This window comes from Carcharhinus amblyrhynchos, chromosome 4 (assembly GCF_965287045.1).
Source record: "Carcharhinus amblyrhynchos chromosome 4, sCarAmb.v2.hapA, whole genome shotgun sequence".
Lineage (NCBI taxonomy): Eukaryota > Metazoa > Chordata > Chondrichthyes > Carcharhiniformes > Carcharhinidae > Carcharhinus > Carcharhinus amblyrhynchos.
In genome coordinates this window covers 97,716,492-97,742,513 of record NC_137327.1, presented here as the reverse complement: position 1 = coordinate 97,742,513, position 26,022 = coordinate 97,716,492, and the positions used below count along the sequence as shown (strand labels likewise).

At 41.3% G+C, this 26,022-nt stretch overlaps 1 protein-coding gene across 1 annotated transcript; it reads right to left on the bottom strand.

The window, feature by feature from the left end:
- Positions 1-374: 374 nt before the first annotated feature.
- On the bottom strand, positions 375-24,500 carry LOC145342676 (lectin-like). The gene is made up of 5 exons (XM_080188229.1): positions 24,380-24,500; positions 9,362-9,498; positions 5,399-5,539; positions 5,185-5,290; positions 375-931 (listed from the first exon to the last, which is right to left on the bottom strand). Exons 2-5 carry the CDS (start codon positions 9,491-9,493, stop codon positions 852-854), a joined length of 459 nt encoding a protein of 152 aa, XP_080044355.1. The 5' UTR covers positions 9,494-9,498; positions 24,380-24,500; the 3' UTR covers positions 375-851.
- Positions 24,501-26,022: the final 1,522 nt, after the last annotated feature.

The window sequence follows — 26,022 nt, the reverse complement described above, 5'->3', positions numbered from 1 at the left end:
CCTATTTTGAGTGATACTCTCTATTGCTATGCTTCACTGGAGAGTGAATCACAGAGAAGGTGTTCACTTTAAATAGTTACAAATTATTTATTTAAATTGATGTAAGCAATAATGAAATAGATTAATGTTAAAATTGACTGTTGCATCTTTGGTCCTCAGATCATTCTCTTCCATTTCAAAAATAATTTATTAATACCATTTTTGATGTTCGTCAGAGCAAGACACTACGATATATATTAAACATTTCTAGTATCTTTAAAGAATAAATCTGTAAAAACTGTTAAAGATAGTGCTTTTTTGCCTGAACACAGAGCCAGTGAAATTCTCCTTTTTCCTTCTGTGGGTAAAAAAAGAAAGCTGGCAGATCACAAATAGTAATGCTCCTGGATAATCACTGTTCTCAATTAAGCAGGAGAATTGAGCCTTAAATCTTCAATGTCATGCTTTCTTCCATTTGTTGATGAGGGTAACTTGTCCTATTAGCCTTGAACACATCAGACCACAATCTCCCTATAGGGCTGCAGACAAAGTTCTTTCAGCTGAGCATCTTTATATTTTTACACAGTAACCTTGATCTGATAAAGCACTCAGTTCCTTGATTGTGTACTTAAGCATGTAATTTGCAAGCCCAGACATTATACTCTGAATAAAATAGATTGAATTGGTGATTTTAAAGAAAGCAGGGAAAGGGAGAAGGACAGTAATCAGCCATTGACATTGGGAGACGCAGGATCACCAGACTCCATTGGGTTTATAAAATCTGTTTTAATAAACTAATATTAACTGTTAGGTGAGGTTTTGATTGCATTTTTGAAGTTTTGTAACTTTTATTGAGCTGACATGTGTTGCCTCTAATCATATTCGATGGGATACATGCAGATGAATGGATATTGGTTGGTGTCACAATTGTTATCACTCCAGAAGCCAGGATCTGAAATATAAACATTTCATCAAAAGGAAAAAGAAATCAAACATTTCCAGAAAATCCATTTTAGTCTTCTTATGCTTAATCTATATATTCATTTCAATCTCAATCACACCTTTAGTTTTTTTTAAATTAATTTGTGGGATATGGGCCTCATTGGCTGGACAGCATTTATTGGCCAACCCTGGTCACCTGAGGGCAGTTGAGAGTCAATCACATTGCTTTGGAGTCACATGTAGCCAGACTAGGTAAGGACAACAGATTTCCTTTCAAACAGATGGGTTTTCTGAAAATCAACAATGGTTTCATGGTCATCAGTACATTCTTAATTCCAGACTTTTTTTTATTGAATTCTAATTCTACCATTTGCCATGGTGGGATTTGAACCCAGGTCCCCCAGAACATTTGTGAGTTTCTGAAGCAATAGTCAAGCCATAATACCACCGGGCCAGCGCCCCTTTGATCATATCACACGTAACAACATTATTTCAGTGAGGTACATTTTCATCTTTCTACAGGAATCATACAATGAAAGCAGATTTCTGGGACTTTGGTAGGAAATTAAAAAGCAAGATTTCAAAAGCAGTAATCTCAGAATTACTGCCAGCTCCATGTGCAGGTGAGTATAAGGATAGGAAGATTGGTTGATTAAATATATGGCTGGAGAACTGATATAGGAAGGAGGGTGTCGGATTTCTGCGGTATTGAGACAGGTTTTGGGGCAGGTGGGACCTGTATAGTTCCATTTTATCAGGCACTGATATATTCACAGGGAGATTTGGTAGTGCTATTGGGGTGGGTTAAACTAGCTTGTCAGAGGGATTGGAACCTGAAGGGCGACCCAAATTGGAAGGAAGTGATGTTGGCAGCAGGAAGTAGTATTACGATTAGAAGGCAGATGAAACAAAACAAAGTACCGAGAATGCATCAAATGCAAAATGGTGTTTAAAAAAAATGCATTCAGGTCCACCAACTGGGACCAAACTGATAGCCTCACTGGTGTGACCAGAGGCCATTGAAGCAGAGCAGAGGGGGTGCCATTTGGGCAGTATCAGCCTGGTACTTCCAGCCTGGCACCCTGGCACTGTCCACTGGGCACCCTGACATTGCCAACCTGTGCCAAGGGGGTGAGGCCCAAGGGGGAGGGGCCATCTGGGGGACGGCCAGATGAGCGTGGGCTGATTGGGAGGGGAACCACTGCGCATTCTGTAACTGGTGATCATCTGGTCCATGCACGGTGGGTTGGGAGGGGGGTTGACTGCAATTAGTCTATGTAAGGGCATGGGGGGATCAGCAATCAGCTGAGAAGCTGTACAGTAACAGAGACGGGGTGGTAGTAAATGGTGCAGGCTGGGGAGGTTGGTAGTCAGTTTGAGCAGCAGAGGGATTGGGTCTCGACAGGGGTAGGTAAAGGCCAGTTATAGCTGGCGGAGGCAGAAAATGACAGATCAGTGGCATTTAGAATTTTTTTTGGTAAGATTGCCCCCAGATAGTAGGAATAAATGGGTCATTCTTACTTTGGTAGGTTGTAGCTAGTGAGTACTGCAAATATTTGGACCCCAAATGTTTACAATATATATCAATGATTTGGAACTAAAAATAACATTTTCAATTTTGCAGATGATACAAAACTCAGTTGAAATGTATGTCATGAGGAAGAAGTCAATCAGCTACAGTAAGATTTGAACTGACTTGGTAACTGGGCAAGGACGTGGCAGATGGAATATAATGTGGAAAAATGTGAGGTAATCCATTTTGGTAGAAGGAAGAGATTTGCAGAGTATTCCTTAAGTGGTAAAAAATTAGAAGGTGTAGATGTACAAAGGGACCTGGGTGTCATTGTCCATAAGTCACTAAAGACTAACATGCAGGTGCAGGAAGCTTATTAGGAAGGTTAATGGGATGTTAGTTTTATTGCAGGAGGTTTTGAATACAGGAGCAGTAAGGTCTTGCTTCAATTGTATCGGAACTTGGTTAGACTGCACCTGGTGTACTGTGTGCAGTTTTGGTCCCCTCACCTCAGGATATTATTGCTATACAGGGGCTGCAACAAATATTCACTAGACTTGTTCCAGGGATTGCTGGACTGTCCAAGAAGAGAGATGGGGCAAATTGGGCCTGTATTTTCCTGAGTTTCAAAGAATGAGAGACAAAACTACGAAATACTTAAAGGGGTAGACAGGGTGGACACAGGTCAGATGTTTCCCTTGGGTGGGGAGTCTAGAACCAGGTGGCACAATTTCAAAATAGTGGGGGTACCTCTTAGGAATGAGATAAGGAGAAATTTCTTTACAAAAACGATTGTTAATGTTTGGAATTTTCTAACTCAGAGGGCTGTGGAAACTCAGTTACTGTGTATGTTTAGGGGATTATGGGAATAGTGGGTGTAAAAGGCATTGAAATGATAGATAAGTCACGATTGTAATAAATGGCAGAGCAGGCTAAATGGGCTGAATGGCCTACTGCTTTTCCTTTGTTCCTCAATATGCTGTGTTTTTTTAATGCAGACTGAATAATATATCTGTAGTAAATTCCTGTCTTGTTACATGGGTTTGTACTCTGTGAGTGTTGCAGGTCAGAGAGTGATCTAATTGAGGTCTTCAACATGATTAAAGAATATGATAAGGTAGAGAAAAACTATTTCCTCCAGTAGGGGAGACCAGACAAAGGAGTTTAACCTTAAAATTAGCATTAGTCTTTTCAGGGATGAAATCAGGAAGCATTTCTTCACACAAAGAGTCGTGAGAGCCTGGAACAATACTGTTCTAAAATTGAGTCACCCTTTTAAGACAAATGAGGAGAATTTATTTCTTTCAGAAGAGACTTTGGAGCTTGATGACAGTAAATGCAGGGTCACTGAGTATTTCTAAGGCTGAGACAGATGAACTGAGATAGGCAAGGAAATTGAAGGTTATCAGGGTGGATGGGATTATAGAATTTGAAACACAAATGAATCCGCCATGATCTTATTACAAGGCAGAGCAGGCCCAACGGGGTCACATGTTTTACTCTGCTCCTATTTCGTATGCTTGTTTTCCCAAGAAGCTGTTGAGGTTGAATCACCTGCAAATTTCAGAACTGGGATTGATGGGTTTTATTAAGTTAAGGCATTAAGGATTACAGAGCAAGGAGAGAGAATGATTTGCATTTTTACTGTGTTTTTCACAACCACAGATCTCAAAGTACTCTGCAATCAATGAATTATTTAAGAAGTGCATCTTTCTTGTAATGCAGGAAATGTGGCAACCAATAGTGGGCACAGCAAACTCCATAAGCAGCAAGTGATAATGGCTGGAAAACCTCTTCTTGTGATGTTGACAAAAGGATAACCATTGGCCAGGAAACTGGGTTCAAATCCAGGACTTCAAAACTGATAGTCCCGTGCAGTATTGAGGGTGTGCCGCACTGTAGGAGGTGCCGTCTTTTGAATGGGACACTGGAGACAACTCCTCTACCCTTCTTCAAATAGTGCCATGAGATTTTTTACACCCAGCAGAGCAAGGGGTCTCAATTTAATTTCCCATTCAAAAGACGGCAGCACCTACAGTGCGGCACACCCTCAATATTGCACAGGAGTATCAGTTTTGACTTCCAGGTCCTGGATTTGAACCCAGGGCTTTATGACTGAGAGACAAAACTGCTACAATGTGAACCATAGTTGACATGCAGTAGGGAGGAATAAATTTAAGGTATTGATCTAATGGAGCAGAATAGCCTATTCTTATTCCTAAGTTCCTATTTATTGCTCAATGTAATTGGCATCCAGTCCTTTGAAAGTGGTGTACAAACAAAGTTAAATCCCTTAAACCTCCAAACTGTGTCCATAACCTCTGGATTCACAAGGCAGAATTGAGCACCTGAGCAAGTTACACCAAGGTAAACAAAGTCGGACAGTCGTATTTCAGCATGAACCAGTGTCCTCACAAGGAGGAGAGCAAAAATGAAGGAGCAGATTAAAAACCTGGACAGTAATTTCTACGTAGTTTAGAAACAAACTATAGTCTCTGAACAATCAGGGGAAACACCAAAGAAATTGAATATATTGCTGCTCACTTTCCTCATCTTCTCTGCCTACCTTCTCCCATAGCTAAAATAGGAGCTTCATGGAGATACTACCCTGCTGTAATTGTAGCCACCAACGGACACAAAAACAGGCACCGAATATCAGAGACAGATACTCAATTTAATTCTCCATGTTAGAACTGTGCACAAGGAATAGCAGGAATCATCATTCTATACTTTAATGAGAATCATCCTACCCTCCTGTAGCTTCATTGTATTGCAGTTTAAATCAGCAACAGGTTTTCCTTCAATCCAGTTATAATAATCCCATTTGGATCCATCAGTCCACATCTCTATATCAGTCTGAAATCAAATAAGGGAGCAAAATAAACATTATTTTGAGAGTTTATCCCAGGATTTAGAAATTATTAAAGTAAATTGAAATGTTTGGTAAGAATTAATTATATTTACTCCAAAGAAATTAGAGCTGCCAAGCCAAACCTCATCAAATGTAATATTTGCCATTTGTAATAAATTTAAAACAAAGTTATTATTTTCCTCACTGTGGATCGAAACAAGGTGACTACGAGGCACAAGGTTTTGACAGTGCAACTGAAAAAGAAAAAGATATTCAAACATTACACATGAGTTATACATTCACTAGAATCTTACAAATTACACCATTGACAATTTATTTGTGAGGATATTTACATATGCTGCAAACATTTTTTAATTTCTCATTAGTGGGACAAGGGCGTTGCTGGCTGGCCAGCATTTATTGTCCATCCCTAGTTACCCTTGAACTGAATGGCAATTCTAGAATGGAACTGTACTATAACTTGGCCATTTCAGAGGGCAGTTGAAAACCAACCACATTGCTGTGACTCTAGAGTTACCTGTAGGCCAGATCAGGTAAGGACAGCAGATTTCCTTCCCTAAAGGACATTAATGAACCAGGTGGGTTTTTCTGACAATCAGTAATGGTTTCATGGTCATCAGTAGCTTTTTAATCCAGATTTTTTTTATTGAATTTAAATTCCACCATCTGCCACGACAGGATTCAAATCTGGGTCCCTAGAATAGGTTTCTAGATTAATAGTCTAGCGATAATACCACAAGACCATCACCTCCTTTTGAAGAGTTATGCATTAGCAACTGCCCTCATGTGGATTCTGACTTTGGAAGTGTCCTCATCGCTGAATGGGAATTGTGACAATTCACCACTCAATATTTGAAAGAATGATAAAATTAGGGCTTCTGTTGTACTGCTGCCTTGGATCGTTGCAACTTTGGAATCAGATCACAGAATGTACTAAGCATCAGCAGTTACTAAGATTCAAAGCACAGAGCATTTTGCACTTTTACTTTGCCTGTATATGCTTGTAAAAGTAAAAACTAAAGTTTATTTATTGGTCACAAGTAAGGCTTACATTAACACTGCAATGAAGTTACTATGAAATTCCCCAAGTTGCCACGGTCCGGTACCTGTTCGGGTCAATGCACTAACTAGCAAGTCTTTCAGAACATGGGAGGAAACCAGAGCACCCGGAGAAAACAGACGCAGGCAAGGGGAGAATGTGCAAACTCCACACAGACAGTGATCCAAGCCAGGAATTGAACCCAGGTCCCTCAAGCTGTGAAGCAGCAGTGCTCACCACTGTGCTACTGAACTGCCCCTCATCCCCAAATGGAAACACATTTTCATATTAAGGTCCGCAGTATTCACATTTTAAGAGCCTGAGAACTGTGCTTTGGCATCTGTGTTAAAAATAAAAACTATAATGGGGCAATGCAGATTCCTTTTATGTACTGAACTCAGTGGGTGGTACAGTGGTTAGCCTTGCTGCCTCACTGCGCCAGGAACCTGGGTTCGATTCTTGGCTTGGGTCACTATTTGTGTGGAGTTCGTATGTTTCTTCGCATAGTCTGAAAGATGTGCTGGTTAGATGCATTGACCTGAACAGTTGATGGAGTGTGGCGGAATTTCACAGTAACTTCATTGCAGTGTTAATGTAAGTCTTACTTGTGACTAATAAATAAACTTAAATTTATCTCTACAGTGCAGAAAGAGGCCATTTGATCCATTGAGCCTACACTGACAACAATCCCACCCAAGCCCTATCCCAATACCCTCACATATTTCCCTTGCATATCTTCCTGACACTAAAAGTCAATTTAGCATGACCGATCAACCTAACCTGCACATCTTTGGAGTGTGGGAGAAAACCAGAACACCTGGAGGAAACCCATGCAGACACGGGAGAACATGCAAACTCCACACAGACAGCCACTCAAGGTTGAAATTGAACTAGGGTCCCTGGCATTGTGAGGCAGCAGTGCCACCTTGCTGTCCTGACAATGTGGAGGTGTTGGGGAGAGGCCAGATATATCCTCGTACATGGAGGGAAAAAAGGAAACACTGGCAGAAAAAAAATTGCTGATTTGTTGCATTTGTTTTTCCTTTAGCTCGGTCAGAATAAACTTGGAAAGAACTGGTTATAGGCTGGCTGTTTACCTCTCAGGCTTAACTGTGCATGAATATAGAAGATTAGGAAACTCTGCAAACAGAGCAAAATGTATCTTCACTAAAAAGATTTACAGCAGAATCACAACCCCGTTCTCCTGGTCTTTGACATTACTCTTTGCCAATATAAGTGCAGGTCAAGACAATTGTATGAAATTCTTTAATTAATGGAGACCTTAACTTATTTACTTCAACTATGTATGGTAACTATTAAACTGCATACAGAAGAAATCAATATGAATACACTGAGGGATTGATTGATTAATATTTCCACAGTGTTATTTTCAAGGCGCACAGGAATCAAACTCCTCCTTTCAGCAAATTTAGCAAAAAGGCTAATGTGAAAATGAAGCAGAATTTTCTGAATTATATTCATATGATTTTTACTAAAGTTGTCAGCTGAAGGAATTTACTTCCAATATGTTTATGCTAACTTTGGAGCTACCATTTTTATTTCCTGTAATCTCGTTTGGCTGCTGTGCCCCTACAATGAGTTTATTTATTCCTTTCTTCCATTTAACTTCTTGTTAGTGTTTTGTTAAAATTTCACACATTTGTGTTACTTGTTTTGTGATTTTTCTTTTTTAAAATTAAGCAGATATTGAGATGTGACTAAAACAATCAGTGTAACTGAGGGATTAGAGGGAGTTTGGAGCCTAGAGTTATGATGATGTGCTAACAGATTCACAACAAAGCTGTTTCTTTCTCAACTATCAGGTGTGATAAAATTAGACGATATTCTGATCTATAATCTAAGTATTCTGGACTCAGCTGTCATTGTCTATCATAGATATAGATAAGTATGGGCATACACACTCATTCCTAGTTGCCCTAGAGAAGGTGGGGTGAACCACCTTCTTGAATTGCTGCAGTCCATGCAATCGATGTACACCCACAATGGTGTTAGAGGAGGAGGGCAGGATTTTCCCATCCCGCTTGCCAATGGAACCTTCCAGTCCCATCAAAGTCAATGGACTTCTGGCTCACCACATCCGCCATTGTGGGATCTGCCATGCTGGGATTTGAAAATCTCAGCAGAGCTTTGACCCAGTGACCATGAGAGAATTGTAATTTGGTGTGTGACTTGAGGGGGAACTTGCAGTTGGTGATGTTCCCTTGAAGCTGCTACACTTATCCTTCTTGGTGCTAGATATTACAAGTTGGTAGGTGCTGTTTAAGGAGCCTTGGTAAGTTGCTGCAGTGTACCTTATAGATTACACACTACTGTCACTATGGGCTGAATTTTACCAGCACATCCACCCGTGTTTTGCACGATCCCATGACGAATGCTGTTCTCTGAGCTTCATCCGCCTCCAGAATCGGGGCGGGCGTGCTGGTAAAATTCCGGCCGATGTGTCAGTGGTGGAGGGAGTGAATGATTTTTGGATGAGGTGCCAGTCAAGGGGCTGCTAAGTCCTGGATGGTGTTGAACTTTTTGAATGTTGTTGGAGCTGCACTTATCCAGGCACAGGGAGTGTATTCCATTACACTGACTTGTTCCTTGTAGATGGGAAACAAACTCTGGGGAGTCAGGAGATGAGTTACTCACTGCAGAATTCCCAGCCTCTGACCTGCTCTTGTTGTCACAGCCTCTAAATGGCTAGGTCAGTTCGGTTTCTGATCAACCATAACCCACAGTATGTTAATAGTCTGGATTTAGTCATGGTAATTCCAAATGTCAAGGGGGAATGATTGGATTCTCTGACTGGAGATTGTAAAGTGCCTCAGTGCTTTGGGCTGCCCTTAAGTTATGAAAGGCTCCATATAAATGCAAATTCTTTTTTGCTACTCTCAAGGCTAAGATCAATTAAATCAGTGGAAGAAACAAGTGGTAAAGGCTTTCCATTTGAGGGTTCCATTCTCACACACACAATGGTATTGTGTACTTGTACTGATGAATCTTCTCATACCTCGGCATCAAACCAAATCACTGGGGTATTAATGACTTGGAGACAGGTAAAGTTATAATAAGCCCAATCAGAAAGGCACTTTGTGCTGCACAGGTCTTGGTAAAGCCGAATTGTGCGAACTTCAACCTGCATTAGGGCTGAAAACAAAAGAACATTCTGGTAATCCAAAATTCATTAAAGCAAAGTTCAATCAGTCAAATAAGTGAATGATTTTTCATCAACATTTTAATATATTGAATATAATGTTTTGCAGATATTTTTATTACACTAGAAATGTTTGCTTGATAGGGAAACGCTTATGCAATAGTAATGGAAAATGTAAGCATATTAATTTGAGGGAGACCACTGCCTTCATTGAGATAGTGGAAAGAACATGCCAAAATATTAACTGTGTGTTAATATGAACTATTTTAGGCTTATATCAGCATATTGCTGAAAATGGAAAATGTTAGCTAAGATAACATGCTTGGAAAATTTATTAAGCTGAGAATTTGAGAGCCTATAGAATCTCTACAGTGCAGAAGGAAGCCATCTGGCCCATTGAGTCTGCACTGACTCTTCCAAAGAGCATGTTACTCGTGTCTCTCTCTGCACTATCCCTGCGACACCATGCACTTACTAAGATTAATCCACCTAATCTACACAATTTTGGTCACTAAGGGTCAATTTAGCATGGCCAATCCAGCTAACCTGCACATTTTTGGACCGTGGGAGGAAATTGGAGCATCCAGAGGAAACCCATGCAGACACAGGGACAACATGCAAATTCCAATCACACAGTTACACAAGGCTTTAATCAAATTCTGGTCCCTGGCATTGTGAGGCAGCAGCACTAACCACTGTCACCTTGTTGCCCCAAGCAACCCAAACATCATTATTATGAAGTGGAGACAGGTAAAATTATAATTATACCAGCCAAAATGTTTTAGCATTGGATCAGTGATAACAATCTTGGCTCAAATTCAGAAGGTTGTCAGTTGACATGGTGGGGGTTGGCATGAGGTGGTTTGAGTACAGGATGGATAGAAGCAAGCCTTCAGTTGTCATGGGGGCAAGCAAGTGCCAAGGTGGGCTCAATGGAGGCCCCATCTCAATTTTCTGGGACTTTGTCCAAGTTGTGTTGGAAGATTTTAGGCCTCTAATCCTTACCCTTCACATTCTCTCACCCACCACCCATCCCTCATGGCTCCTTATACACTTCATGCCAACACAATGCAAACTCATGTTTCCAACTACTCCCCATGTATCCCCATAGTATCCATGCCAATTCAATGCCTACTCATGTCTCCCAAACATGGCCCCTCATACCATCTATGCCAACTCAAGCCCCTCCCATGCCTATTCACTTATTTTGTTCTATGTGCATAAGTAATCATGTGGATATGCTGATGTTGGACTGGGGTAAATCTCTAAACCGTCGGTACTTTATATGCTCTGGCTGAGGCCAGAACTCTCCACTCACCTGACGAAGGGGATAACCCGAAAGCTTGTGAGTTTACTATCAAATAAATCGCTTGGACTAAAACCTGGTGTTGTCAGACTGTTTACCATAAGTAATCAGCCATGCAATAAAGTTGGTAAGTGTGGAGCTGCTGAGAAAAACAACACCCATTCATAAATTGTTTGAAAACAATCTACTGTTCTTATAGCCCTATAGAAGTGTAAATCTGGTTGACCATTAAAGTGTCAATAACAGAGGCTTTAAACATGTCACACCTTCTAAGCTTTTCCAAATAAACACTGAGACACTGACAAAAGGGATCATAGAAATAACTTACTACAATGCCTTAAATATGTCAATCAAGCAAAGTCTACAGTTTAATTCAGTTGTTAAACCCTCTGTTTGGCTGATGCTTTTGCTGGTCTGTGCTCACAGCCAAGTCTCTTGGAGCGTGACTCCATGATATTTGCAGGGGATTAATAGATTCAGGGCTAAATGCTGCATTTCTTAGAGTTCTCATTCACTGGAGGAGGAAAAGGATGGAGAGGCTTCACTGTGCTCTGGCTTCATATTATACCTTAGGGTTTCTGATTTGGTACCTTAACATATAGTAGAGAAAATGTGACGGTGAAAGCAGTAGGGTGTAATATTTTTCATTTTGATTTTGATTAATAGGTTTTTGGCTGAACAAGTGTCCCTGCAGAACCTAGCACCAATCCACTTTAATTATACAACTTCTCCCCCATGAAACTGATGCAAAATCATTGCTGTACTTCAATTAGTAATTTTTTAATTATCAGATTAATTGGTCATTTTCTTCTTGGCTGGCTTTTTTAACCCTTATGGTTAATTCATATCATTAAATTCAGTTTAGAAGTAACAACATTCTCAAGTCTATTTAGAATCCAACAATATCACCTTGTTTTAGACCTTTGACAGGAGGAAACATTATTTATTTATGAGAGAACAAATAAACCACTCATTAATGTTAAACTTCTGACAGGCAGCTGTTGAACATGAAGACTCAGACAATTTTAACCCAGCATAGATTTATTCATAAAATAAAATGTTATAAATATATAGCTCCTAATTTTACAACCCATCACCAGTGTTAATAAGTGTAGGTAATTATCCAATCAGCATACAATTAACTTTGATTTATAAGATTAACAATTTAGCTAAGGTGCTTCATTTGGTTGTGACTATTTAGTTCCCTCAAGTTGTGGGCCTTGATAACCTCTCCTGGTCTGCATCCCACACTTAAACAATAAATGTCAAAAATGCATTAGATAGAAATGCACAAACGAATACAAAATTATCAACACATCTCTTTTGGGTTGAAATTGTGTTGTGCAATATTAATAGCAAATGCATGAATTCATGAATATCAATTCTTCTGCCCATTTTAAATTAAACTTTTCTGTAAAGAAGCACATTAAATGCATTTCTTGCCCACTTGCACAGCACAGTTTCAAGCTTTTAATATATTTTTTCAAAGCAATTCCGATGATTTTATGCAAAATATTGATCTTGTAATTTCCAAAAACGCCTGAATATATATTCTATTCCGAACAAGCATCTTCAAGAATAAATGCTGAGAGAATTGTCCACTGCTGCATTAACAGTAAAGCAAATGCTTTAAAAGCTATTCTTGGGAATGCAGATGATTTGCTGCATTTTTCAACATGGGGATACATTTCCACTCAGTGGCACAGTGATTAGCATTGCTACCTCACGGCATCAGGGACCCAGGTTCAATTCTGGCCTCGGATCACTGCCTGTGTGGAGTTTGCACTTTCTCCCCATGTCTATGTGGGTTTCCTCCGGGTGCTCTGATTTTTCTCCCACAGTCCAAAGATATGCAGGTTAGGTTGATTGACCATGTTAAATTGACCCTTAGTGCCGGGGGATTAGCAGGGAATAGGGTCTGGGTGGGATTGTGGTCGGTGCTGAATGGCCTCCTTCTGCATTGTAGAGATTCTGTGATTCTATTTCAGCACAAGAACATGCAGAATTTGGACAAACTGCTTTCGTCTCTGGTCATAATCCACTGCATGACAAATTGTTTGGCATTTTTTATAGCTTATAACACAATAATTGGAAAACAATTCTTAGAAACTAATCATAAGGGGAGGAATTTTCCCATTCTGGTCACCACAGGAATTGTACCAGGCTGGGGGGGGGAGGTGTGGGAAAGAGGAGGTAGGTAGGTTCTGGGGGAATGGTGGTGGAGAGGACACAACATGCGAAGGTCCTCAGGTGGGGTGTTCTGGTTTCACAGCCCCACATTTTCCACATCTATTTCAGATGAAAAAGGCACATTCGCACATTTAATCTTGTTCTTCTTGAAACTGTTACCCTGCAATCTTCCCATCACAGCATCCAACTGTTTTCCTTTCAAATGGAACCCGGACCCTGGAATTAACCTGAATTCATGGCAAACTGTTCCACTGGTTGAAGATCCACTGTGGAAAAGAAATACTTTCTGCTATTTGTCCTAAACTTTCTGTGACGGCCTCTGTAAATGTGCTCTCACATATTGCTGCCTCTCGACCTATCATAGCTGATGTACTCTCTCTATTTTCAACTTAAATCAGACGCAACAATATAATTGTGTGTGATTTGAATTCAAGTATAACATTTCCATGTTCCCCCTTTGATTATGATAAAGCATGAGAGATAATTTGGATACATTTTAGCTAGGTTTAGTTAAAATTACTCCGGCTAGTTACCTGCCAGAGTGCTGCCAGGAAAGGAATTAACTTCATTTGCAAAAATCAGTTATACTTTTGCCAAATGTAAGGCCAATTTTTTCTTGAGTGACTTAATGCTGTTTTCATGCACTGAAGAGCTGAATTAATGAGTTGCGACATATCATGAGACAACACAATTAATTCCATAGTTGTTATTTTACTCACATGTTGCCTTTTGCGTGAACATTCTTTCAAAATCATTTAAAACTTGGAGCCAATGCAATGAATTTGAACAATGACTGATGATAATTGGCACAGCCTTGTCCATTTAACACAATGGCCCCAATGGATGGATGAGAAGTACTTAGTGTTATAATTTCCACCTGCTCTTGCAGTAAGGCCTAAGCTATTTTAACTGCTAGGCCTCATTAAATATTGCAGGCCAATTTCTCACTGGGAACTACTGATTTTTAACCTGCTGTCCAGAGCAAAATGGGTAAGGTCCCTTCTTTATTAATGTATGCTGACTTTTTTTTAAATTCAATTTTAATTAGTGGGTTAAGTAGAAAAACCAATCATAATGTCTCCCAGGCAGCCCAGGGAGATGAACTTTGGTTAGGAAAGACCCAAATTGAGAAGTATTTTTACTTCCCTTAAAAGGGCAGGAGTCATCATCCGGTTTCATAAGAACATAAGAAATAGGAGCAGGAGGAGGAGTAGTCTCCCACAAGGAAAGCTGAGATGATCTCTAGCTTCCCATTCAGGAGACACCATTGAGACGGTCCCTGAAGCCCATTGTACCATCAATCTGAAGGAAGCCTCCAGGTTGTGCAATTTCCTGCCATTTTCTTTGCAAATAAATATAATTTCCTTCGTAGAAGCCATATCAAAATCGATTTCTATTGATGTAAAATTACATTTAAAGATAGACTAAGTTTACCTTATTAAAAAGGATGAATGAAACAATTAACCCCAAATAACTGTATTAGCAGCAAAAATGTAATTATTGTCCAAATTTACATTGGTATCAGTAGCAAGCAATGTTAAATTTATGGGCAACAGATTGTCATTGTACTCATAGCTCACGCACTGCTTTCACCAAATAGCAACAGATCTCTATGCAAGTGCCATCTTGCATTTCATGCTAAAATAAGTTAATATTAAGATTAATCTTAGCTAGAAGTAATTAGACTGCAGTCTGTGTTAATTCCAAGCAGTTTGTGATTGCCTTTTGGAGCTGGGCTCACTTTTCTGAGCTATAGTGAGTGCTCCATTATCAAAATGCTGAACTGTCAGTTATTACGTGAGCTCACAGCAGAAGCAGCTCTTCCATCAATACAGAAGCAGAAGGTATGTCCAACCTGCTACATCATCCAGAGGTAAAGACACCATGCTGAGAGATTCACCAAAATCACGATCCAAGTACCTGTACTGACCTTGAATGTCACTGCAGAGTAATCCACCAATTAATAAAAAAGTTTTCACTGCAGAATGCATTTCTACGGCACAGATTCTGTCAAATTGACAGAAATGTAAAATGTTTGGAGCAAGGATGGAAAGCACCAGCTGAAACTATGCTGTCGTCCCTTGGCTGGGCTTGTGTAATTTGTAGTGTGACATTTGACGCCACGTTCACAGCTGAGTAAACCGAATGTTGTAAAAAGGCTCTTTGTTAAACATGGCCATAAAGTTTCCAGTACAAAAGTTTGAATCATAATTAAACATGATTGGCACATCATTGCATTTTGCTTCACCCACTTGTGGCTATAATGCTAAACCATCCCAACAAATAGAACCAGTAAATATTAATGTTGAGCCTTGATTCATTCTTTTCACTAATCTCAATCACCCATAAGTTGTACATACATAACTACTTTTCATGAAATATCCAGTTGGCTGCTCTATTGAACTTCAGCAGCTCAAAGAAAATTAATTTTAAAAACCACAGGGGTGTGAAGAAGATAATCAGCCAGGTATTCATACAATAGATTGAGATCAGATCAAAGACCATGATAACACTTGGATGTTGTTTGTGGACAAAGAATATAAGATTAAATTTTAAGTTTATTTATTAGTGTCATAAGTAGGATTACATTAACACTGCAATGAAGTTACTGTGAAATTCCCCTAGTCACCACACTCTGGCACCTGTTTCGATACACTGAGGGAGAATTTAGCATGGCCAATGCACCTAACCAGCATGTCTTTCAGGCTATGGGAGGAAACCAGAGCACCCAGAGGAAACCTACAGGGCCAAGAGAAGACTTGAGCACAGAAAGTGACTCAAGGAGGAATCAAACCCGGATTCCTGGCACTGTGAGGCAGCAGTGTGAACCACTGTGTCACCATGTCACCCAGTAGAAATGTATCCTTATATAGCAGTGCTAACCACATATACTCAGTGCTGAAAGACAAATGTCTTCCCACCAACAGGTCCCAACATTTAGCAGAATCCTTGGGGACAATCAAAGCAGAAAACAAAATATCATTGATGGTCTTTTCTTCTGACATCTCCGAAGAACCTTTCTTTAAAAACCCAGGACTAAGTTACCGTATTTGCTGACACAGAAGTGAAGCTTTGAAAAGTCGCTCCGAAAATGGTGGTTGATATACATGCCGGGTATAAAGTGAAACACTGACGTGGGTGCAATTTGTCGCCGTTTTGAAATGTCTTTTGCTTCCAACGCAAAGAGTGAACATGTCTTAGATTCCTGTCCATCTTCCTAACGTGGCCAGTATTGCCTGCTTGATCCCTTAGCCCCAGTTACAAGGTTTTGTTAAGTAAAACATGCACTTGTGGAGTGAAAAATTCAGATTAATTGCTAAAAGCACGCTGTGGCTGAGAAGAAGGATTGAATTATATGCCAAGTGTTTGCAAAAACATGACTTTTGCAGCTGCAATTAAGGAGTAATCTTATACCCAGATAGATTTGTATGCCATAATTCATGGTGGATCTCAGCCATAGAGTTCTGATCAGTTTGATTTATGATACAAACAGCTTCAGGAGCATTTACAGATAAATCCATGGCCTTTCTTCATAATAGGAAAGTGATTATAACCAGTAAATGACTTAGTAACTAAATGGATGTGTATTCTTTGGCTTCCCACTTGTCATGGAAACGCCAGAAAAACAGCATAACAAGCTCTGTTATGTAGCTACCAACTCCTTCCCATTTCCTGGAGAATGTCTGAGCTGAGGCAAACCCAGACTGTTCGTAACCTTGCTGTCATATTTATTTAATCCCAAACTGAGCTTGCGACCACAGATCCATCCCATCAGTCAGACCACCTGTTTGCACCTCCATAACATCAGCCATCTCCACTCATGCTACAGCTAATCCACTTTGCAAACACTAATTTGACAATTTTAAAAGTTTGATTGATTCCCAAATTGACTTTTGTCACCAGATATCTTCAATGGGTTTTTTGTCCCTATTTTCTTGTATAAGTCATTAGCAAAAATAATGATTATAAATATATTTGATGGTTTGTTTCAATTGTTTCACCTTAAGATTTTACCATCATCAAATTTTTACACAATTGTGTGCTCCATGCTTAGCCATAGTCAAGAAAACCTATCTATCGAATTGTTGTTAAAAACAAGTTCACCTTTAATAGAAGAATCAAAGGTTTTTTTTTCATAACTTGGCATCATGTTGTTCTTTCTTCAGTGTTTTCAATAATAAATAAATAAAGCATATTCAATTAAAAAAGAAATCATTCAATATGGGGCAAGAGGATACGACCCTGGTATTCAGAGTCCCAATAACTACCAACTTAACTAGCCAGGCTATGCCGGAACTCATCCACAAAACCTTTGCAACTTGGATGACAGCTCCACAAGTAATCTTTCTTGAGGAGGCAGCATCCATACAACGTAAACATTTTTTATATTGCTAAGTATTAGACTCTGAAGAGATTGGCTTTAATCCTCACCTCAATAAACACATTGCTCCATCATCAGTTAATACTGTCCAAAACTGCTAAACCTTTATGCCCAATGAGCAGTGATAATAATCCTCTTGGGCTTTAACACCGGCACTTCAGGGGGTTTTTAAAGTTCAGTGATGTTGCTGTCGCTGACTGGAATGGGGTCAGAAACAATTGTACACATGCCAGAAACTCCATGTAGGCAAAGTCCACATGCACAATCTTTCCTAAAACTTTTCCGCTCAGTGAAAGGAGATACAGTGTTAAAAAAGCCTTTAAGACACTTGGAAACACTTGACTGAAGGCAGACCCAAGGGTAATGTCTTGACAACAAAGTGTATATGCTTTTGCTTCAACTACTAAGGTGCTAGACCTCCTGGCTCACCTCACCAATAGATCCATTTTGCAGCCCAGACAGGACATGTCTGGTAAACAGTCGAAGTATAATTTAAAAAGTGGTAAGTGGCATAAGTCACAGCTTGAGCCACTGACAGGACGATTCAGCCTCAACAGTAGCAGCACAGCTTTAACAAACTGAAATTTATGGCAGATGGAAAATAGCAAATAGGAAAATAGATTGATTGCAGAGATGAGGGGTTTGTTGTATGAAGAGAGGTTGAACAGTTTAGGCCTATACTCTCTGGAATTTAGAAGAATGAGAGGGCGATCAAATTGAAGTATACAAGATGATAAAAGGTATAAATAAAGTAGATGTGGAGTGGATGCTTCCTCTTGTGGAGCATTCTAGGATGAGAGGCCATGGTCTTAGATAAGGGGTAGCAAATTTGAGGAAAAACTACTTCTCTCAAAGGGTTGTGAATTTGTAGAATCCGCTACCCCAAAGTGCGATGGCTGTTGGGATAGTAAGTAAATTTAAGGAGGAATTAGACAGATTTTTCATTGGTAATGGGTTGAAGGGTTATGGGGGGAAGGCAGGAAAATGGGGTTGAGAAACAAATCAGCCATGTTCAAATAGCAGAGCATTTGTTGGGCCGAAGGGCCTAATTCTGCTCCCATATGTTATGAAGGAAGTTATTCAGGAGAGCATGGAGTAAATCTGACCAGCATGAATGAGGCTCTCAATGGCACGGACTGAGGCAGAGACAGAGCTGATCATTACTGAGAAAGCTTGTGGTTTTTTTTTAATGGAGAGCTCATGCGATTGGATGCACAGCTTAGTATTGAACAGAATGCCAAAGTTGTGGAAGTTACGCAATAGAAAAGTGCCTATTGTTATGTGTGTGCTTTCGCAATGGGCAATCTTGCCTAATATCGGAGCACATTGTAGGGAAGAGCAACCATGGTTTAATGGAAATTATGAAGAGCACAGCTGTGAGGACTCAGAGACTTTATCACAACTGAAAGCTATAATGATTCTTTTCTCTGAACATATTCAATTACTCACAGACACACACTGCAAAACAGCTGCACGCCTCACAATATACTGACAAATCGTTGCTGTTTAGTTTATTGGCATAACCATTGTGACACATTTTTCTGCTCCATTGCTAATCAATTGCAGTCAAATTAAACATAAAGAGGAACAAAGAATGAAGTAGGAGTGATGGGGGTGATGGCAGCAGAGTGGTATAGTAATCCAAAGACCAACGCTGGTGGTCTGAAGGCATGAATTCAAATCCCACCATGGCAGCTGCTGGAATTCTGGAAATGAAAACTAGTCTCTGTGATGGAGACCGTGAAACTATCATATAATGTCAGAAAAACCCTCGGCACTCTTACCTGGTTTGGGCTATAGACCCACAACAATGTGGTTGACCCTTAACTGCCCTCTGAAATGGCCTAAAAAGCCATGCAATTGCCAGCAATGCTAACTTCCTAGTAAAGAATAAAACTAGGGAGGGGAAAATAAAGAGTGCAGTGATTGCATTTTCTGTTTAATGTAAGGCTAATTCTGATGCAGTCAACGCAAAAATTTTGTGCTGGCTGTTCATTACATGATCGTAGCTTGCTGTTAGCACTGAGTGCACTGTTGAGTGGTTCCACACCTGAGCAGGGCACGCAGAATTGTAGAGCCTAATAGCTGTCTGCTCTATTTAAAGCCAAGCTGCCCCTCAGGGGAGGGATATCTGGCTGGAGCAGGTGCTGGGTTTCATTTTGCAAGTGACTTTGACCTGAAAAAGACACAGGAATGGCATACATGGCAGAGAGCAGGTGCTAAATATCTCCAACATCGCACTGAAGGCTTTGATGCAGAACTTTGATGGGAAGGGACAGGCTCTAACTTGAAGTGGGTCAGGACAAGCTCTGAGAAGGCAACGGGAGCAGAAATTCATAATGGTCAATGTCAGCTGTGTTTAAAGTTTATTTATTAGTGTTATTATATTAACACTGCAATGGAGTAACTGTGAAAATCCCCTAGTCACCATACTTCGGCACCTGTTTGAGTACACTGAGGGAGAACTTAGCATGGTCGATACACCTAGCCAGCAAGTGTTTCAGACTGTGGGAGGAAACTGGAGCACCCGAAGGAAACCCATGGAGTCATGGGAAAAATGTGCAGACTCTACACACTTAGTGACCTAAACCGGGAATCGAACTTGGGTCTCTGGCACTGTGAGACAGCAGTGCTAACCAATGTGCCACCATGCCGCTCTTTAGCCCTGAGGCTGAACTAATCTCAATTATCCCACATTTTGATTTGATTTGACTTATTACTGTCACATGTATTAGTATACAGTGAAAAGTATTGTTTCTTGCATGTTGTACAGACAGAGCATACCATTCATAGAGAAGGAAACTAGAGATTGTAAAATGTGGTGTTACAGTCATAGCTAGGGTAGAGAGAAAGGTAGGTCCATTCAAAAGTCTAAAAGCAGCAGGGAAGAAGCTGCTCTTGAATCAGTTGGTACGTGACTTATGTATCTTTTCCCGACGGAAGAAGCTGGAAGAGAGAATGTCTGGGTGCGAGGGATCCTTAATTGTGTTGGCTGCTTAGCCGAGGCAGCAGGATGTGTAGACAGAGTGAATGGATGGCAGACTGGTTTGCCTGATGGATTGGGCTACGTTCACAACCTTTTGCCATTCCTTGCGGTCTTGGAAGAGCAGGAGCCATACCAAACTGTGGTACAACCAGAAGGAATGTTTTCTGTGGTGCATCTGTAAAAGTTGATGAGAGCCATAACTGACATGCTAAATTTCCTTAGTCTTCTGAGAAAGTAGAGTTGTTGGTGGGCTTTCTTAACTGTAGTGTTAACATGAAAGATTAAGGTCAGCGAATGCCACATTTCACCAACAGCCTATTACGGTTCTACACAGCACACCTCAGTTGCTGCCACCAACCTCTATCATTCACAACTCATACAGCACATTCTTAGCTTCATCTCATCTTCACACATTTAACAGTGCTGGAGGCCTCGCAATCACATTCCACAGCTTGCACACTTTACCAGCTATTCAACCATGGCGAGCACTTTGCACTACACTCACCAACAAACTTCCTTCTCTCTTGCAGGACAAGGTGCTGCACAACGGGAGGCAACAGCAGCTAACCAGTGGCAAACTGGCATAGCCACACACTCTCACCCTGATGGAGGAAACTGGAGTGCCCATGACTGAGGCATTGATCTTCTTTTCACACCCACTTCCTACTCATCCCACATTCTCTTTTCGTTTCCAAGCTGCACCTAATGTAAGCACACACCTCTTACTTACGCCCATTCCCACATCACCCAAAGCCTCCCTTTTGCCCTTTCAGCCACTTTAAAGCTGTCATCTGGACAATTAGTGGCAGAGGAACAAGACGTGAAAGAGGAAGAAGAGGCTGATGAAGATGAAACACTTCCAATCAGTCTCACACGTGCAGCCAGCAGCACAGATACCAACGCTGTGCATAACTTACTGGTACAGGAGTGGGCTCTGTCGGTGTTGAGTCATCAGGCATGAACAGTCAGTAACAAGGGTGGGGGGTAGTGATATCTCCGTTCACTGGAGAACGAGGTTGCACATGTGTTCTGCTGCAGAGGACTCAGATGAGTAATTCACTGGAGCAGCTTATCAAAGAAAGTTGGTGGATATGGACACTGAAATGCTTGCTTCATTGGCACATCAACTTGAAAGCCAGCAGTCATTGTCAAGCAGCCTGGAGGAGTCCAGCATCGAACTGGTACAAGGTATTGTGCAGAGCTTGGAGCCGTTTCTTTCCAGCACGGAAGTGATAGCCAAACCAGAACATTTCTATTTCAGCACAAATGGGAGGCCACCCAGCATCCAGTGAGCGAATGGAAGCTCAAACCAAGCACAGGAAATCTCAGCTTTGTACCATGTAAGCTCAGACTGCTGCCATAGGGCAGCGGATGGTAGTGTTCAAAGCGGGTTGTGGGGTCTCAGTAATCTATTCCCCAATGGATTGTTGAGATGGCACACTGAGTGACATTTTTTTCAGGATAATTGCTCCCTGAAGACCCTGGGTGGATAAAGCCTTTTACTGAGAGCTCATATCCCCTCCCCTGTGAGCAGCTTATCCTCCTCTGTGTTGCCTCTGTTCATTCTCCTTGGAGGAAATTTTACCATTGCGCCCGCCAGCCAATGGGAGAGGTGAGCTGGTAAATTCACAAGAGTTCCCGTCTAATTTTCTGCCTTTCACGATTTTACTGGCGCCAAATATCCGGCCCGAAGCTAAATTCATGATTTAAATTTATTTAAATGTTAATTTAAATAGAATTAGAAAGCTGTGACAGAATCATCCAAGCTGTTTTCCTTCTGTGACCTCACCGAGGAAGCTTCTCACCAGTGAAGATCACATATGGTTCCCCCATCCACAGCGACCAGACATGTTAGCCTCACCAGTAGAATTAGAGGCCACTAAAGCCCCCTCAAGAGGTCTGGAGCAAGGGATTGCCCATTGACAGTGCCAGCCTGGAACCCTGACAGTGCCCACTGGGCACTCTGGCAGTGCCCTCCAGGCACTGGGCAGTGCCAAAGGAGAGGGCTCTGAGGGGTAAGGTCTACAGGGGATGGGACCAGGCTGGGGGCAGGCCATTCAGTGGGGCTGGGAACCACTGCACACATGCTGCACAGCGATTGGTGGGGTTAGGGAGATCACTGTGCACTCTGCAAAGTAATCGGTGGGAGTAGGGGGGATTACTGCCACTCTGCAATGGTGATCAGTGGGAGAAGGGGTTATGATTGCTACTCTGAAATAACAATCGGTGGGGGCACAGACAGAGGCTATTGTTTGGGCAAGTGGTGGGGGCTCACGATTGGCTATGGGGCTCTGTGATAGCAGGTGGGGACTGGATTTAGGCCACAGAGGATGGCTGATAGCAACAAAGGCAATACAGGTGTCTTTTGCTCTCTGAGCACAGAAACCTGCATATGTGCAAATGTGCCCTCTGCTGCTATCAGCTGCCTATTGGGCGATTTAGTCCTCACCCACTCCCCGGCTACAGGATTTCAAGTTTGTCAAGTGGTTTTGCCAGAGTGTGGTAAGATTCAACTTCTAAGTCACCCTAACAAAACAATGTGAATTTTGCCCGTTTTCACATTTGTTTGGCACTTTGTATTTATTTGGTAAGATCCATGAGCCACAAGTGTCCTGAACAGACTCCTGATGTGAAAACCAAGGCCTTTGCTACATGCTACATCACCCCTTGTAGACTTCATCAACTTTAAATGGCAGTACAAACTACCAAACCCTGCTGCTAACTCAGCAATAGCATGCAGAAATCAATCAGTAACTAAAACGGATGTGATTGATGCTCCCTCCCTGCCTGTGTGAAACTCAGAGAGGGAATTTGCTGGACTGTTAAGGAAGAAAATGGCACAGCTACAGTCAAAATCAGTGTGACACACTGACTGATATTACAGTCTATCTACATGGTACAGTTGTATACTTCGAGCACACAATTTCGTCACCTGCACTAACACCCTCGCCAAAATGGCATGTGCTGTGACAAGTAGCAGAAGTGTTCTCATGGGGCGCTGCTACTATTTTTCACTCTATGTGGCAGATATAGTGCCGAAAGAACAGGTGCGGCGAAGCTGAACGCTTGGCCAGGCAGTGAAAAAGAGAAAGAAAGAAAAATACTAAAATCACACAGGAGAAGTACAATCCTCATCAGAATAACACATTTCTGGGCACAAAGTCAGTAAAATAAAAGCAAAGTACTGCGGATGCTGGAATCTGAAACAAAAACAGAGAATGCTGGAAAATCTCAGCAGGTTTGACAGCATCTATGGAGAGAGAATAGAGCCAACAGTTCTCTGAAGAAGGGTCATCCAGACTCAAAACGTTAGCTCTAATCTCTCTCCACAGATACCGTCAGACCTGCTGAGATTTTCCAGCATTTTCTGTTTTTGCTTCTTATCTGTCAGTGTGTCGATTATATGCAAATGTGACTGACATGCTCCTATTACTGTAATTAGGTTTGACATTTTCCCCACTGACCCTCTGCTGGAACATCAGTTTTTAAAGTTTATTTATTAATCACAAGTAAGGTTTACATTAACACTACAGTGAAGTTACTGTGAAATTCCCCTAGTCGCCACAGTCCAGCACCTGTTTGGGTTAATTCACCCAACCAGCCCATCTTTCAGAATGTGGGAGGAAACCGGAGTACCCGGAGGAAACCCACATAGACACGGGGAGAACCTGTAAACTCCACACTGACAGTGACCGAAGCCGGGTATCGAACCCAGGTGCCTGGCACTGTGAAGCAGCAGTGCTAACCACTGTGCCACCATGCCGCTGCTGAACTTTTATTCTACCACGATCCCGCAGCTGAGTTGACCTAATTATGCTGTAACATTACATTTCTTTATCCCTAGCAGCTTAAAAGGATACGACATTTGCTTTTGAAATGTAGCTGACTGACTGTGATGTTTGCACACGGGCTCACATGGATGAAAACATCAGCATAAACCGAGTGGCCTGTTTGATGCAATTCTAGGTCGGATTGATGGTAAATCAATGGAGATAAACAGATTGAACTTACATAAATTCTTTCACATCATGGTGATGTAGCCTGGATGTGCACTGATGTAAAAATGCCTGGGCAACTCAGACTGGATGAGCAATCTGGTCATCACAAACGGTAAAGCAGGAGCTGTGAGAGCACCAACATCATGTCAACACATTCTGATTCAACCCCAGGCTGTCAGTGCATTGGAAATAATTAAATAAGCGAATTAGAGGCAAAGGTCTGGGAATTGGATCATGCCTGAATGAGAGGCTAATGCGAGTGCAGCGTGCACTGCAATACACTTAATCAGGTCAGGCGCTGGATCATAGCTAATTAGGCCTGAGGCTTCATTAGTATGAAGCAGATTTTTGAAAAGGGTTGGCAGGGGTGCCAGGCCAGTGCTGAAGTGATTTCAAAGGGAAGGGACGTAGTTGAGAGGGAGGCTGTCACTTCTCCAGTTTTCTGCATTAAGACATTTTTTTAAAGTCTTAACTTGGTGGCCTAACTCCAGTGGTTCTTTAAATATTACCAATCAGACAACCTTCAGTTGATGAGAACACAGCAAGCCTGCTGCATTTGGAGCAAGGCAATTTCTGGAGAATAGGATGTTAAATCTTCATTTGTTTATTCAAGGTGCCTAGCACTTGTCTGAGCCAGCCCCCAGGGGCCTGAACTCACACATGTGCATTACTGTCAAGTGAGGGAGGTTGACCACTGATCCACGATCTATGCACCTGTTTTCCCACTGGACAAACAGAACTCCATTTTACCCTCAATAAGTCTGCGCAACATTAATTGTAATATGGTTTCTAGCCACTTGATGGCGATGATTCACAATAAAGAGAGAATTTAAGATCGGCTTTTCCAACCTTAGATTTGAAAGTACAATATCCCTGACTGGTACTGAATAAATAAATATCAATACCATATGGACTATGGGCAAGGGGATTGAGGAATTGATTCCCAGTCGGTGAGGAGTTAAGTGATAACAGGACCTCTACCACTGCAGTTAGGCCTAACTAGGAAGGCAGAATCAGCCTGGCTGCCCACTCATCACTATCTGCAGGACCCTGTTGGAAAGCTCATATTATAAGAGCAATGTGACAACAGGATTTGGTCCAGCAATGATGTCTCTGCACCACTGATACTGACTATCTGCACAAAGATGGAGATAGATGCTGGAGGGAAATGTCCGTGTGCATTTGGAACTATACCCCAGTATTTCGCAAGAACAACATTCAACACTGAGAATATTTATTTCAGCTGACGCTGTGAAAATTACAATTTAACGCCAGGAAAATGCTCCAGAGAGTCTGTAACTGGATACTTATCAAAATTCAAATAGTATCTGATATACTGAATTGTCCAAAAAAACTGGAAAAGTTGTTGTTTTCTACCCTGAGAAATTCCTGTTCGGTTCCAGATTTTTCTGTCTATCCTCCAACGTCTTGCTAGATTTTTACTGGGTGCTTGATAATTCATAGAACCTACCCAAAAACAGATGGACGTTGCCACCTGCTGAACTAAAATCAGAGATGGAAAAGGTATTAAAATGGACAGAGATTAGGACCTGTAAATTTTCATCACTTTTTCCACTGCTGCCTGTGTGATTTATAATACAAAAACAGACCAATGGATGGTCGGAGCTGGAACTGTAATAAATCACCTGGGGTTGA

Coding starts and splice junctions, on each gene's coding strand:
- LOC145342676 (XM_080188229.1), bottom strand. CDS start 9,493: ATGCAGGTTGAAGTTCGCACAATTCGGCTTTACCAAGACCTGTGCAGC. Junction 5,540..9,361: donor TGATTTGGTTTGATGCCGAG/GTATGAGAAGAT, acceptor TTTCTTTTTCAG/TTGCACTGTCAAAACCTTGT. Junction 932..5,184: donor TACAATGAAGCTACAGGAGG/GTAGGATGATTC, acceptor TTTATATTTCAG/ATCCTGGCTTCTGGAGTGAT.